This window comes from Salvelinus alpinus, chromosome 31, assembly GCF_045679555.1.
Source record: "Salvelinus alpinus chromosome 31, SLU_Salpinus.1, whole genome shotgun sequence".
Lineage (NCBI taxonomy): Eukaryota > Metazoa > Chordata > Actinopteri > Salmoniformes > Salmonidae > Salvelinus > Salvelinus alpinus.
The window spans coordinates 1,621,535-1,638,015 of record NC_092116.1 but is presented as its reverse complement, the minus strand read 5'-3'; the positions used below and the strand labels follow the sequence as shown (position 1 = coordinate 1,638,015).

The 16,481-nt window shown below is 41.6% G+C and overlaps 1 protein-coding gene across 1 annotated transcript in view; it reads left to right on the top strand.

Moving 5' to 3' along the window:
• LOC139561294 (uncharacterized) overlaps window positions 1-11,613 on the top strand; it is a 34,455-nt gene extending 22,842 nt beyond the window's left edge. Inside the window, exon 3 of the mRNA XM_071378283.1 lies at window positions 7,106-11,613. Within this exon, the coding sequence (XP_071234384.1) occupies window positions 7,106-7,877 (772 nt within the window). The 3' untranslated portion in view covers window positions 7,878-11,613. The remainder of the gene's footprint in view (window positions 1-7,105) is intronic.
• Window positions 11,614-16,481: the final 4,868 nt, after the last annotated feature.

Sequence of the window (16,481 nt, the reverse complement as noted above, 5' to 3'; positions counted from 1 at the left end):
TACTCCCTGTTCACCCACGACTGCGTGGCCATGCACGCCTCCAACTCAATCATCAAGTTTGCGGATGACACTACAGTGGTAGGCTTGATTACCAACAACGACGAGACGGCCTACAGGGAGGAGGTGAGGGCCCTCGGAGTGTGGTGTCAGGAAAATAACCTCACACTCAACGTCAACAAAACAAAGGAGATGATTGTGGACTTCAGGAAACAGCAGAGGGAGCACCCCCCTATCCACATCGACGGGTCAGTAGTGGAGAAGGTGGAAAGTTTTAAGTTCCTCGGTGTACACATCACGGACAAACTGAATTGGTCCACCCACACAGACAGCGTTGTGAAGAAGGCGCAGCAGCGCCTCTTCAACCTCAGGAGGCTGAAGAAATTTGGCTTGTCACCAAAAGCACTCACAAACTTCTACAGATGCACAATCGAGAGCATCCTGTCGGGCTGTATCACCGCCTGGTACGGCAACTGCTCCGCCCACAACCGTAAGGCTCTCCAGAGGGTAGTGAGGTCTGCACAACGCATCACCGGGGGCAAACTACCTGCCCTCCAGGACACCTACACCACCCGATGTCACAGGAAGGCCATAAAGATCATCAAGGACAACAACCACCCAAGCCACTGCCTGTTCACCCCGCTATCATCCAGAAGGCGAGGTCAGTACAGGTGCATCAAAGCAGGGACCGAGAGACTGAAAAACAGCTTCTATCTCAAGGCCATCAGACTGTTAAACAGCCACCACTAACATTTAGCGGCCGCTGCCAACATACTGACTCAACTCCAGCCACTTTAAAAATGGGAATTGATGGAAATTATGTAAAAATGTACCACTAGCCACTTTAAACAATGCCACTTAATATAATGTTTACATACCCTACATTACCCATCTCATATGTATATACTGTACTCTATATCATCTACTGCATCTTGCCATCTTTATGTAATACATGTACCACTAGCCACTTTAAACTATGCCACTTTATGTTTACATACCCTACAGTACTCATCTCATATGTATATACCGTACTCTATACCATCTACTGCATCTTGCCATGCCGTTCTGTACCACCACTCATTCATATATCTTTATGTACATATTCTTCATCCCTTTACACTTGTGTGTGTGTTTAAGGTAGTAGTTGTGGAATTGTTAGGTTAGATTACTTGTTGGTTATTACTGCATTGTCGGAACTAGAAGCACAAGCATTTCGCTACACTCGCATTAACATCTGCTAACCATGTGTATGTGACAAATAAAATTTGATTTGATTTGATTTGATTTAGACTGCTTTTAGCAGATTAAAAAAGATGAAAGCTGATAAATTGTTGCTGGCCAATTTGACCAGGAGAAAAAACAATCCCATGGCAAAATAATGCTTTTTATTCATTGATAGAAATATCTGTCGACGTAAATACATTTGACCGGCATGCTTATTGGTCTATAGGTTAATTAAAAAACAAAAAATATTAATTTGGGGTATGTGTATTTTCATTAGTCATCATGTACTGTATAGTACCAGTCAAAAGTTTAGACACACCTACTCATTTTTTTAATTTAACCTTTATTTAACTAGGCAAGTCAGTTAAGAACAAATTCTTATTTACAATGACAGCCTACCAGGGAACAGTGGTAGAACGACAGATTTTTACCTTGTCAGCTCAGGGACTTGATCCAGCAACCTTTTGGTTACTGGCCCAACGCTCTGACCACTAGGCTACCTGCCACCCCTAAGTGGTGGTTCCACTCATTGAAGGGTTTTTCTTTATTCTTTACTATTATCTACATTGTAGAATAATAGTGAAGACATCAAAACTATAAAATGACACATATGGAATCATATAGTAACCAAAAAAGTGTTAAACAAATCAAAATATTTTTTATGTTTGAGATTCTTCAAAGTTGTCACCCTTTGCCTTGATGACAGCTTTGCACACTCTTGGCATTCTCTCAACCAGCTTCATGAAGTAGTCACCTGGAATGCATTTCAATTAACAGGTGTGCCTTGTTAAAAGTACATTTGTGGAATTTCTTTCCTTAATGCGTTTGAGCCAATCAGTTGTGTTGTGACAAGGTAGGGGTGGTATACAGAAGATAACCTTATTTGGTAAAAGACCAAGTCCATATTATGGCAAGAACAGCTCAAATAAGCAAAGAGAAACGACAGTCCATCATTATTTTAAGACATGAAGGTCAGTCATTGCGGAAAATTTCAAGAACTTTGAACGTTTCTTCAAGTGCAGTCACAAAAACCATCAAGCGCTATGATGAAACTGGATCTCAGGAGGACCACTACAGGAAAGGAAGACCCAGAGTTACCTCTGCTGCAGAGGATAAATTCATTAGAGTTAACTGCATCTCAGATTGCAGCCCAAATAAATGCTTCACAGAGTTCAAGTAACAGACACATCTTAACATCAACTGTTCCGAGGAGAATGCATGAATCAGGCCTTCATGGTCAAATTGCTGCAAAGAAACCACTACGAAAGGACGCCAAGAAACACGAGCAATGGACATTAGACCGGTGGAAATCTGTCCTTTGAGTCCAAATTTGAGATTTTTAGTTCTAACCGCCGTGTCTTTGTGAGACGCAGAGTAGGCTTCCCACGGTGAAGCATGGAGGAGGAGGTGTGATGGTGTGGGTGTGCTTTGCTGGCGACACTGTCTGTGATTCATTTTGAATTCAAGGCTCACTTAACTAACAATTGTAAATGCAATCGCATGTTAAAAAAAAGTTTTGATTGCCACGATTAAAAATAGCTAATATTTTTGTTTCTCAACTGGTAATTGAAGCGTGCCTGTCATTCAAGTGCATAGGCAATGGTAGGCAGACTATCAGCACGTCATCCACCACTTTGCAATGTGAGCTGGAGGCAGTATGCCTTTTCAAAGCATCATTTAATTGTTAGAAACCTGAATGATTTACTTCGTATTATGAGGCATGTCTTACCTAGGTAAAATCCAACCATAGAATCTTGGAGGCAATTATTTTATAAAGACTTTCTTCATATGCAATTGAAACCAGGATTTCTCTCCTGTTCTATTGGTTTTCGAATAAAATGTTGTTTTTTGTCCAGAAACCAAAGGCACAATGCTAGTTGTTGCATCTTTAGATTCCACCTCTTTCTAAATTTCAAAATGACCATTTTTATTTCTGTCACATATGTAACCACTCACATCAGGTGTGCTGTTTAGAATGGTGTTTTCCCAGAATTACATTTTAGCAAATGTTTCATTACAGGGGTTCTGTTTAGAGTTCTGTTTAGAAGAATTACCATCATTCTCAAATGGCCGGTAAGTTAAAATCTTCCTGGTAACTGGTAACTCATTTTCCTAACGGAAACCCTGGTGTGTGTGTGTGCTTGCATGAGGGCTTCTGAAATTTGTCTGTATGAACCCATTGCATTTATGTTTGTGTGAGGAGAGGGGGAAGGTTTACATATTGACAGCAGCTCTCCATCTCTAAGCGAAGGTCACACTGCTAAACAAAATTTGTTCGATTGTTTTCAAAATCCAGTCCTTATTCTTACTATCATGAGCTACAGCTACAGTATTCCTCGTATAGCCTTATCTATCCTATTGAACCAGACAGATGTCCTATCTTAATGTCACTGTACATTCTCTTCCCATCCTAATGATTGCTTTCCTTCTGTTTCATATAGATAGAGATGGGCTACATTATAAAGTGTCACTCACAGTGACCTCCAACATTGGCTTTCCGTATAAATATCCAGTCAATATGCAAATACTTATCTCATCACCCTCCTCTCAGCTTACTTTGCTGTAAGTGTGAATGTAAGAGGAAAGGGGAAAGGAGTAATACTTTGATTGAATATAAATAAAAGGGCTTACACCGATTCACATACCGTAGTCGGTAATCCCTTCCACACACACACCTCTCTTTCCCAGGAAGACACACACACACACACACACACACACACACACACACACACACACACACAACCTCTCTGCTTCTCACACTTTAAAATGCATGTGCACACACATTCACACACAAACACACACATACACCTCCCCTTAATTGTTCTCAGTGTCACATTTCTTGGCTTAGCCGTTTCCTGAGCATATTAAACAGATTGGCTGGGCGGGACTGTACTGTAGGTTACTGGGTCAGTTCCCACTTTGACCGCATGCCAACTCTCTCCAGTCTCTCAGACCTTCTCATGCCTGATCACAAATCACACAGGACTCCTGTGAAATCTATCAAGGCTGTTATAGAATACCAAATAAATTACTCCACCTTTTATTGCTAAAACACTTGGCTAGAACCACATGGATTAGAATAGTAGATAGCAGTAGTAGATGGATAGCTTTTGGGTTTGCTTAAAAAAACTTGTAGACATCTGTATGACTTATGGGTTTTTTGCATTCCTTTTTTCAGGGACTTGATTGCCTTTCCTATTTAGCATTAGACATGGCACTTCTTTGTATTGTAGTCACATCCGGAGTGGTGTCTTGTGTGTTGTTGTGGCATCTCATCTACAGTTGAAGTCGGAAGTTTACATACCCTTTAGCCAAATACATTTGAACTCAGTTTTTCACAAATCCTGACATTTAATCCATGTGAAACTTCCCTGTCTTAGGTCAGTTAGGATCACCATTTTATTTTAAGAATGTGAAATGTCAGAATAATAGTAGAGAGAATTATTTATTTCAGCTTTTATTTCTTTCATCACATTCCCAGTGGGTCAGAAGTTTACGTACACTCAATTAGTATTTAGTAGCATTGCCTTTAAATTGTTTAACTTGGGTCAAACGTTTCGGGTAGCCTTCCACAAGCTTCCCACAATAAGTTGGGTGAATTTTGGCCCATTGCTCCTGACAGAGCTGGTGTAACTGAGTCAGGTTTGTAGGCCTCCTCGCTTGCACACGCTTTTTCAGTTCTGCCCACAAATTTTCTATAGGATTGAGGTCAGTGCTTTGTGATGGCAACTCCAATACCTTGACTTTGTTGTCCTTAAGCCATTTTGTCACAACTTTGGAAGTATGCTTGGGGTCATTGTCCATTTGGAAGACCCATTTGCGACCAAGCTTTAAGTTCCTGACTGATGTCTTGGGGTGTTGCTTCAATATATCCACATAATTTTCCACATAATTCTCCTCATGATGCCATCTATTTTGTGAAGTGCACCAGTCCCTCCTGCAGCAAAATAAACCCACAACATGATGCTGCCACCCCGTACTTCATGGTTGGGATGGTGTTCTATAGGATTGAGGTCAGGGCTTTGTGATGGCCACTCCAATACCTTGACTTTGTTGTCCTTAAAAATGATGGGGTGTTTGTTATTTGTAATTTGTATGAACATAACAAGATTTAACAACTGAGACATAAACTGAGGTGGAATTTCAGGCTTCTTTCAAAAAGTGAGACAGAAGCTGTAAACAATTTCTACTTTTTGAGAATGTGGGAATGGTCTGTGGACACTTAAGGGACAATTATGTTGAGTGTGTTTCATTTGTTGACCTCATGAAGGACAGGAAACACACATAACTATATTTCTTAAAGTGTACATTTCCCAGCTGTCAGGTTTACATCTAAATATTTTGAAAAGTATGTGATTAAACATGAGACTATTTGTGAAAAGATGTAATATGATATTAACCTTCTAAATGAGAGAATGGATTTTCATATAAAGATTAACTAGTCACTGGCCACACCCCCATGAGCCCAGGCATCACATTAGGCGTCATGGACCGGCCTTTTCTACTGAAACGTTTAAAACCCACTCTTGATGAAATTCACACCAGACCATGCAAACCCCGGTGTAAGCTAAGGTTGCAAATTATTGAATTTCTAAGACCAAAACATGCCAGGTGACGCTGGTGTGTGAAGTGGTTTAAACTATAACGCTACCAAAGAACAAGACTATATCACGTGGAGCATTGGCTACACGGCTGGAAATGGCTAAACTCTGAGACTATCGATTCACTACAGAATAAGTGAGAAATTCTAGACGACGCAAATTACTAGTCTGCAGCTAGAAATGACGTAAACCTAGGACGAGAATACAGACAACCGCCGAAACATCTATTCTATGAGAACATTTCCGAATGGTACTCTGAAGTATCAATAGCCGGTCTATATAAACGAATGCTTCCATGGTGCCCCGGATTCCTAATGAGTTAGTTATTGCCTGATTAATTTAATCAAATAATGAAACGTTAGGTAATCGATTTGAAAATAGCATGTCATCACATTAAGGATACTAGAGACACGACACAGCTGTAGACTAAACTTTGAGGAAAGACAAAATGGAAAACATTATTTTCTCAGCTCATAAATGTGAGGAGGGAGGGAGAGGTTGAAGCGAGGGGGAGAGGTAAAGCCAGAGACACCTTTAGAGGTGTGGGGTTGTGTGATTTGTGGGGTATGAGGAGTGCTCAGGGAGTGCATGGTGAAAGAGAGAGGGAGTATGTTATCAGCATAAGGTGCTCACAGCAGGAAGTATCTGACAGCCTGTTACAATGTCCACAAATAAAGGCCCAGATCTATTCTGCCCCTGTACTATCTGCGTTAGTGTTTACCTTTTTCACTCTCTGCTCTCTCTCTGTTGATCTCTCTCTCTTTCTGTCACTCTCTCTGTCGCTCTCCCTCTCCGTCATTCTCCGTCTCCCTCATAGTGTTTTTCACTCTGATTGCTACTAGGAGAGGTGTCCTTGTTTTGACAGTGTGCAAGGGAGTGTGTGCGGGTGTTTAATCGATTCTCAGGCAAAGCTGACACCCTGAGACAACTGTGTCAATGCGCCTAAATAGTCCGCCTGTCGTATTTATTCTCTGTGTCTTAGAGAAACAATGAAAGTCATGTGTGACTGGTTATTGAAAGTTGACCGTTTTCTATACAACACAGGGACCGCTGACAAGATGGGGAATAATAAATATTGTTATTTAATTGCTATTTCATTTATTCACATTTGTAAATAAATGTGAACTGCTGGATTAACTAAACATGCTATCTATTTGTTTGTCTTTGTCTGTATCTAATGATCTCTCTCTCCCCTTTCTCTATTTCTCTAAATGTTTTCCTCTCTTCTTCCCTTCTCCCTGTTGCATCTATGATCCGACTGTTCCGGTGGACGTCCACGGCAGGAATAGGGACCCGGCGGAGAGCTCTCTCTATCAGCCCCACCACCTCCCAGCAGACAGCGGGGACCAGTCCAACAACAAGCAGAAGCAGGTCTTCCACAACCTGGGCTTCAGCAACAGCAACAAGCACAACGATGGAGAAGATGGAGGAGGACTAGGCCTCAAGCTGGAGATCGACAACAACCAGATCAACAGGCTCCACGCCGTGCCCGCCAACCCAGAGAGGGGGCAGGGAGTCAAGCCTTGGGCAGGGGAGGGTGGTGGTGGTGGTGGTGGTGGGGGTCTGTATATCCTCCATCCAGAGGGCCAGGTTCCAAGACGAGATCCATCTAAGGGCCCCAGCCAAGTCCCAATCTACCCTAACACACTCTCCCTGGATCATAGTCACCATCTGACACATTTGGGTGACAATGACTCCCACAAGATTAGGATGTTCCGAAATAGCTCGGACCCCTCCTGGCCCGGTGTGAGGTGCTACACCTCGTTGACGGATGAGCTGGATGAGGGGGTGGGTGGCACACCTGAGTACATGTGTGACACAGGGGATGAGGAGAGCGTCCTGTCTGCGGATATTCCAACTAGCCTGTCCTCGGCAGACACGAAGGATGATAGGAGGGTGCCGGACGCCACTACCGTAGGGAGCGGGATCTCGGTGACGAAGAGCGAAGATGAGGGACGGGAAGAAGATGACGTGCATCACGTCACAGACTCTATGGTGGCGGAAGCTCTAGCAGCTCTAGATGCAGCAACCGCCGGGGAGGACTGTGAGGACTAACTCTTTAAAAACTCTTAAATATTTTCTACAAGGCCTCTTACTATTCCAAAAAGCACAATCTAACTTCGATATCTATTCAGCTTCAATATCTGCTGGGGTGAACAGAAGGAGATTTCTTTTTACTAAAATATGGATATTTTTTTTAACATAGTGTAGATCATGCATATTTGTCTAGTGAGTCACATGGGCATGCAGTACCAGTCAAAAGTTTCTTTATTTTTACTATTTTCTACATTATAGAATAATAGTGTAGACATCAAAACTATGAAATAAAACATATGGAATCATGTAGTAACCAAAAAAGTGTTAAACAAATCAAAATATATTTTAGATTTCTCAAAGTTGCCACCCTTTGTCTTGATGACAGCTTTGCACACTCTTGGCATTCTCTCAACCAGCCGTCATTGTAAATAAGAATTTGTCTATTATTCTACAATGTAGAAAATAGTAAAAATAAAGAAAAACCTGGAATGAGTAGGTGTGTCCAAACTAATGACTGGTACTGTATGTGTGACTATTTTGCCAAGGACTGGGTTGCGTAACAGTAGTCTGTTGTCTCAATGTTTGTTGTACTCTCAGGAGCAAGAGAGAATAATACTCTTGGCAATCGACTGTGAATATTCCCAGTGTCTTAATCCTAAATCCTAAACTACAGTTCGTTTTACACTCTTTGGTCTACACTGAGTATACAAAACATTAGGAACACCTTCCTAATATTGAGTTGTAACCCCCCCATTAGAACAGCCTCAATTAATCTGGGCATGGACTCTACAAGGTGTCAAAAGCCTTCCACAGGGATGCTGGCCCTTGTTGACTCCAATGCTTCCCACAGGTGTTTCAAATTGGCTGTATGTTCTTTGGGTTGTGGACCATTTTTGAAACACACGGGAAACTGCTGAGGGTGAAAAACCCAGCAGCGTTGTAGTTCTTGACACAAACCGGTGACCGCACCACCTACTACTATACACCGTTCAAAGGCATTTAAATCTTTTGTCTTGCCCATTCACCCTTTGAATGGCACACACACACAATCCATGTGTCTCAAGGCTTAAAATGCATTTGTTCACCTGTCTCATCCCCGTCATCTACACTGATTTGAAGTGGATTTAACAAGTGACATCAATAAGGGATCATACAGTAGCTTTCGCCTGGATACACCTGGGCTTGGGTTAAATGTGGAAGACACATTTCAGTTGAATGCATTCAGTTGTATAACTGACTAGGTATCGCCCTTTCAGTGTGTCATGGAAAGCGCAGGTGTTCTTAATGTTTTATACACTCGGTGTATGGTTCTACATTTCAATGTTCCACCAAACTAGTTCTACAGTGCTTATAGAATTTATATTTCTATATTCTGTTCTTTACATGCTTTATTCAGTGGACGTACGTTAAGTACACTCTTAGAAAAAAAGGTTTATTTGGTTAAACCCTCTGTGGATAGGGTTCTCCATGGAACCAAAAATGTTTTTCAAAGGGTTCTCGTATGGGGACAGCCAAAGAGCCCTTTTAGGTTCTAGATAGGTTATTGCCATGGCTTTGTTTGTCTTCAGAGAGCTTGCTGTGCTTCATTGTATGAACACACATTGATAGGTCATCTCCAGCTATCTATTTTTTGTATTGTATCCATGTTGTTGTTGTTTTTTTACCAGTTTTTCCTATGTTATTTATATCCTGACTGGTTTGGAAAAAATAATTAGACACGTGAAGAAAAATACCATAGTGAGAGGTAACCACATGGGTTGTTTGTTGTTCCTGTCTGTTGTCTGACCAGTGACGTTAGATCAGCTTACAGCCTCCCATTGTGAAGCATACTGAGTTGACCGAGGGCGGACATGATGACATAAGACCCTATGAAAAGAAGGAATTATATCACTGATATACTTAGCATCTGTGCATATTGTTTGTAAACATTATACATTTGTGAAGGGTCTTTGTTTCAGTGAAGGAACATTCTTTTTTTATCAGGACTATCCTTTTAGAGTCATTGTTTGTTTGCCAAAATCATTTATATTCCAATGTGTGTATATATACATAATATATTTAGATGTTTAATTTTCTATGATATGTACTGCAAAGTAGCCTTAAATAGTTTTTCATCAAAACACAGACATTTTCAGGGGAACAATATTTTTATGGAAAATATATATTTATATTGTCGCTCAAAAATCCCTATATTCATCACGTACACACCCCTCTCCTTCTCAAACTCTTTCTTTTTTTCCATTCTGTCTTTCTTGCTTGCTTTCTTTCTTTCTTTCTTCATCTCTTTCCATCCCAGTTTCCAATAAAGACAAAACCCAGCTTGTAACACCTGTGTGGCCAGTGTGTGCAAGTATGTGCAAATGCGTGCGTGTGTGCCTGTGTTCTTCTATTCCTTCCCTCATTCATTTGTTCTCTGAGGTCTGAGTGTGGGGTATGTGTTTAGGTGATGGTAGCTGTTGTTCCTCTGACAACCCTCTGGTGTGCCTTGCAGGCAGAGCCTTAGGGCCAGGCTTAACGAAGGCCACAGAGCATTAAACAGGCCGAAAGAAGACGCCAGGGACTCACAAACACCCGCTTAAGTACAACACCCGACTAAGGCGGTAAACACGCTAACTTTGGCTGACCACATGATAGCTGTTAGTGTGTCTCTCCCAATGTCCCCTTGCAGTAGAAGAGGAGAGCTTTTTTAGCAGATCTTGTCATGTTTCTTTTTTTACCTGGTTTATCTCGCCAATCCCTTTTTGATTTTCTTCCTCGAGTTGTGTCTCTGTTTGTCTTGGTGTAATCACACACCATCCCTCTCACCATTAGACGTCGTTGTGGGGGGGTAAGTTTAAATGGAGCATCAACCCTCCAACCTATCGTTGTTTCTGTGGCATTACAGGGTCGTGTGCTTTTTGCCAAGTCTTTAAAGGTGTAAAGTGATTGCTTCTGCCAGTGGCCTTCCTCTTAGGGCTTGATTCAATGCGTATCGCGGAAGATTCTACGCTATAGCGCGGTTGTAATTTAAAGGCAACTGCATTCCTGGTAAACGTTGCATATGTCGGCTCAATTGGAAATTACAATTTTATTTCAATCGCACTACAATGCAGATCTTCAGTGCTACGGATTGAATCGAGCCCCTTAATATCCCCTTCGTATCAATTCCTTCACAATATCAACTCCTTTTTCAAGGTGCTCGAAGTGACTGCTCAGACAGACAGGTTATCATCTCATTTGGTGATTGAAGTGTAAAGTTGCTTGTTTTATTAGAAGGAAAACTGAAATGTGACTTAACTACTAAATCCTCCCCGAGAGAGATCACATGGTGCGGAGGCTGTTATTACACATCTCACACAACAGAACCAAAGAGTTCATCTTACTACTGAATGACAGACAGTATGGGCTTCATAATTGACTGCAATGTCACACACAGTGGGATAAACTAGCTACTACCCCTTCAACCATCTTGGGATCTTACTTTAGGTGTGTGTGTGTATGAACAGTAGACAGAGGGGTACCGTTTCAACTCTGATACCTGGGGTTGAAGGTCAGATAGAAATCTATATGTTGAAGAGTGAATGGAGCTTTGTCTGTCCAACCTGTACAGCAGATTGTCTACTTCCCATTATAAACAGAACAGTATCCTTGAGATGAAGCACACATTGTGAAGAAAGACTGATCTCTGTGGACGAATAAAGGGTTCTACTTTCAAATGTGTGTACATTGTACGGTCTCTGTAAAATTCACATAAATAAAATGGCCATGAAAATAACTGTTGGCACTGGTGGTATATGGTTGATTTCCATGTATGGTGTTTTAATTAGTTCTTAGTTCCTTATGTACATTGGGTTAGAGAGGTTTGGGGTGTACATTTAAAAATGCTTGTTTTTCTCAAGGCTGTTATGTGGTTACTTAAAGGGGTAGCTCACATAACTTAAATACCCTGGTAGTCTACACCAGAAAAGTAGGTTTGATTCATGGGACAACCTATATGTAAAATGTATGCATGCATGACTGTTTTGGATAAGAGTCTGCAAACTGCATATGTGCCTTCGGGAAGTATTCAGACCCCTTGACTTTTTCCACATTTTGTTACGTTACAGCCTACTTATAAAATTGATTAAATATAAATAAATCCTCAACAATCTACACACAATATCCCATAATGACAAAGTGAAAAGACGTTTTCAGAATTTTTGCACATGTATTAAAAACAAAAAAACAGAAATACCTTATTTACACAAGTATTCAGACCCTTTGCTATGAGCTTCGAAATTGAGCTCAGGGGCATTCTGTTTCCATGGATCATCCTTGAGATGTTTCTACAACTTCATTGGAGTCCACCTGTGGTAAATTCAAATGATTGGACATGATTTTGAAAGGCACATACCTGTCTATATAATGTCCCACAGTTGACTGCATTTCAGAGTCAAAACCAAGCCATGAGGTCAAAGGAATTGTCCGTAGAGCTGTGAGACAGCATTGTGTCGAGGCACAGATCAGGGGAAGGGTACCAAAAAATGTCTGCAGCATTGAAGGTCCCCACGAACACAGTGGCCTCCATCATTATTAAATGGAAGAAGTTAAGAAACACCAAGACTCTTCTTAGAGCTGGCCTCCGGGCCAAACTGAGCAATCGGGGGAGAAGGGCCTTGGTCAGGGAGGTGACCAAGAACCCAATGGTCACTCTGACAGAGCTCTAGAGTTCCTCTAAGGAGATGAGAACCCTCCAGAAGGACAACCATCTCTGCAGCACTCCACCAATCAGGTATTTAAGGTAGAGTGGCCAGATGGAAGCCACTCCTCAGTAAAAAGCATTTGAGAGCCCGCTTGGAGTTTGCCAAAAGGCACCTAAAGACCCTCAGACCATGAGAAACAAGATTCTCTGGTCTGATGAAACCAAGGATGAATTCTTTGGCCTGAATGCCAAGCGTCACATCTGGAGGAAACCTGGCACCACCCCTACGATGAAGCATGGTGGTGGCAGCATCATGTTGTGGGGATGTTTTTCAGTGGCAGGGACTGGGAGACTAGTCAGGATTGAGGCAAAGATGAACGGAGCAAAGTACGGAGAGATCCTTGATGAAAACCTGCTCTGTAGCGCTCAGGTTCTCAGACTGGGGCGACGGTTGACCTTCCAACAGGACAACGACCCCAAGCACACAGCGAAGACAACGCAGGAGTGGCTTCGGAACAAATCTCTATATGTCCTTGAGTGGCCCAGCCAGAACCCGGACTTGACCCGACCTAACATATCTGGAGAGACCTGAATATAGCTGTGCAGCAACACTCACCATCCAACCTGAGAGAGCTTGAGAGGATCTGCAGAGAAGAATGGGAGAAACTCCTCACAACATTTTTAAAAACTCAAGGCGTCTGAATACTTTCCGAAGGCATTGTATATTATTAATAATATATTATTTAGAGGAGAGCTGATCTGAAATCAGTTTTTAACAACAGAGAGTAACCACTGTAACCATTGAATCTCTGCCTAAGAATGAGTTACACTTCCCTAGTCATGTGACCGACATGACATCCCTGGTAAACTTCCTTCTGGGAGATATAGTGTGAACAGCACACGAGGAACCAGGAAAAGCATTTATTTTGTATTTACAGATTAATGTTTCACACCACAGTCAAATACACAACACTTAGAGGAGGGTATCAGTTAAGGAAGTGAACTATTACTACTGCCTGAGAAATAAACCCAGTATAAATTAGTTATTTTAACTTATGAGTCATTAACTTTCAGTCCTATGAACCACTGAGGCTCTATGATTTGAGATTAACTTTTCATACAATGTCTATGTTTGGGATTCAAACAAAAGGGTCGAGTTGTGAGCCTGGTCCCAGATCTGCACATGTGCCAACTTCTTTGCCTGTCCTTGTTGTAGGCTATAGGAGTTGGTTAAGCACGTACAGTATCTGGAACACAAGTATTCAGGTCTCAGATAAACTACATTCATCAAGTGAGCGTGCTTCACTGAACCACCTCCGTTGCACTACAAGGTCATTAGGGTTGCTGTTGTGACACTTTTAGCAAGGTGTTAATCAAACAAGACATGTTTTTCTAAAGTTTAAAGGCCCAGTGCATTCAAAAACATGATTTCCCAGTGTTTTATATATATACTTCCACACTGTTGGAATAATACTGTGAAATTGTGACAATTATGATAATGTCCATTTAGTGTAGAGCTGTTTGAAAAGACTGCCAGAAATGTCAGCCAGTTTTGGTGGGATGGAGGGTTGGCATGCCTGGTGACATCACTCCAATTTGCATACCGCCCAAACAGATCCACAGATGATGCTATCTTTATTGCACTCCACACTGCCCTTTCTCACGTGGATGAAGGGAACATCAATGCTGTTCATTGAGTACAGCTCAGCATTCAACACCATAGTGCCCTTCAAGCTCATCACTAAGCTAAGGGCCCTGGGACTGAACACCTCCCTCTGCAACTGGATCCTAGACTTCCTGACCGGAAGCTTCCAGGTGGTGAGCGTAGGCAACAACACATCTGCGACAATGACCCTCAACACAGGTGCTCGTCGGTTGAGGGCGACTAGGTGGCCACGCACAAGGTACTTAATGTTTACCCAGAAATTATTTGATATTACGATAAAAACAGCTGCATTGGACCTTTAAAGTTCTCCCCGGGGGATGAAAACTTCTTCCCCTTGGGTAACCCAACATGGCATCTCAACAGGAACCACATGTACTGTAGTAACACAGCACGCAGCCTGAGCAGCACTGGAGAGAGACAGAAAGACATTATTCCTAACATTATTTCAGTGTTGTTAATTTAAAAGGTCCAATGCAGCCATGTTTATGTCAATATTAAATCATTTCTGGGTAACAATTAAGTAAATTAATGGGATTATTTTCAATTAAAATGGTCAAAAACAACCAAAAAATTGCTTCTCAGCAAAGAGCAATTTCTCCAGGAAGAATTTTTCTAGGACTGTCTTGGAGAGATATGAGTGGGGAAGGGAAAACTGAAAACAAATTGGCAGAGAGGTTTGGAACTCCAGATCAAACAGATTTTACACTGAAAGGACATTATCATAATGTTCACATTTTCACAGTATTATTCCAACCTCAGTGTGGAAATATAAAACACAGGAAATCACATTTGGATGCCTTTAATAGTATCCTATTTCTACTTCCATTGCAATTATGTACCATAACATATCATGTGAAGTTAGTTCGTTGAACAGAAAGAAAAACAGAGAGAAGAAAGAATAGGGAGATGGATAGATATTAACCAAGCATGGCCGTGACCAGTTTGTCCAAGGTAAGAGCAAGGGCAAATGACACATTTACATTTACATTTAAGTCATTTAGCAGACGCTCTTATCCAGAGCGACTTACAAATTGGTGCATTCACCTTATGATATCCAGTGGAACAACCACTTTACAATAGTGCATCTAACTCTTTTAAGGGGGGGGGGGGTTAGAAGGATTACTTTATCCTATCCTAGGTATTCCTTAAAGAGGTGGGGTTTCAGGTGTCTCCGGAAGGTGGTGATTGACTCCGCTGACCTGGCGTCGTGAGGGAGTTTGTTCCACCATTGGGGTGCCAGAGCAGCGAACAGTTTTGACTGGGCTGAGCGGGAACTGTACTGACACGACAGTCAATATTTGCTCCAGGTCCTCATTGCTATCCCATGTCCTGTACTCTGTCACCACTCAGGGCTTGTTTTCAACCTGACGCTCTCTACCCTTAAGCCCAACAACCGTTTACCCCTTGTGTGTGCGTGTGTGTACAGTAGGGTAGGTTAGTATTAGCTAACATCTCTGGTATACAGCCATGGGTGCGGTGACATACAGTAACCTGGTGTTGTAAGCATAGTTACTATAATGAATGCTCCAATTCTATTGTTGTGAGGTATTTGTCCACGACATGCAGACGTCCCAGTCGTTGTCAACGCTTTTGAAATACAATCACTTCTCCAGCATTATTACAATTTACACATGACAGGACACTGGTAGTGACAATGTCGTGACATTCATAAACCAGTCCACAACATTATCTCCTGTCATTAACACAGTAAATATAATTTGGTGTTGGCAGTGCCAATTTTAGCATGTAAACTTTTGTGGGGCAAACTCCCCAAAAATTGTTTAGATGCATGCCAGCAAAGCCACAACAAAACACTAAACAATACATTAATTGCACTATAACGGTGACAAACGGTGCCCACAAACTGTTACAACCTACATAAAGCTATCCCAACAGAAGAGCTTTATTTTCAGCACCATGGAGTGAATCCTTACCACTGCTACACCTGGCTATCAGCGGAGAAAGAAATATGGCTGACTTGCTTAAACCTCTTAAGGATACACCCCTTTTTTTACATTTTCGCCAAAAAGGACATACCCAAATCTAACTGCCTGTAGCTCATGCCCTGAAGCAAAGATATGCATATTACTGGTACCATTTGAAAGGAAACACTTTGAACTTTGTGGAAATATGAAAGGAATGTAGGAGAATATAACAGAATAGATCTGGTAAAAGCTAATACAAAGAAAAAAACAACCGTTCTTTTGTATTTGTTTTGTACCATCATCTTTGAAATGCAAGAGAAAGGCCATAATTGTCACGGCTGTTGAAAGATGAGGACCAAGGTGCAGCGTGG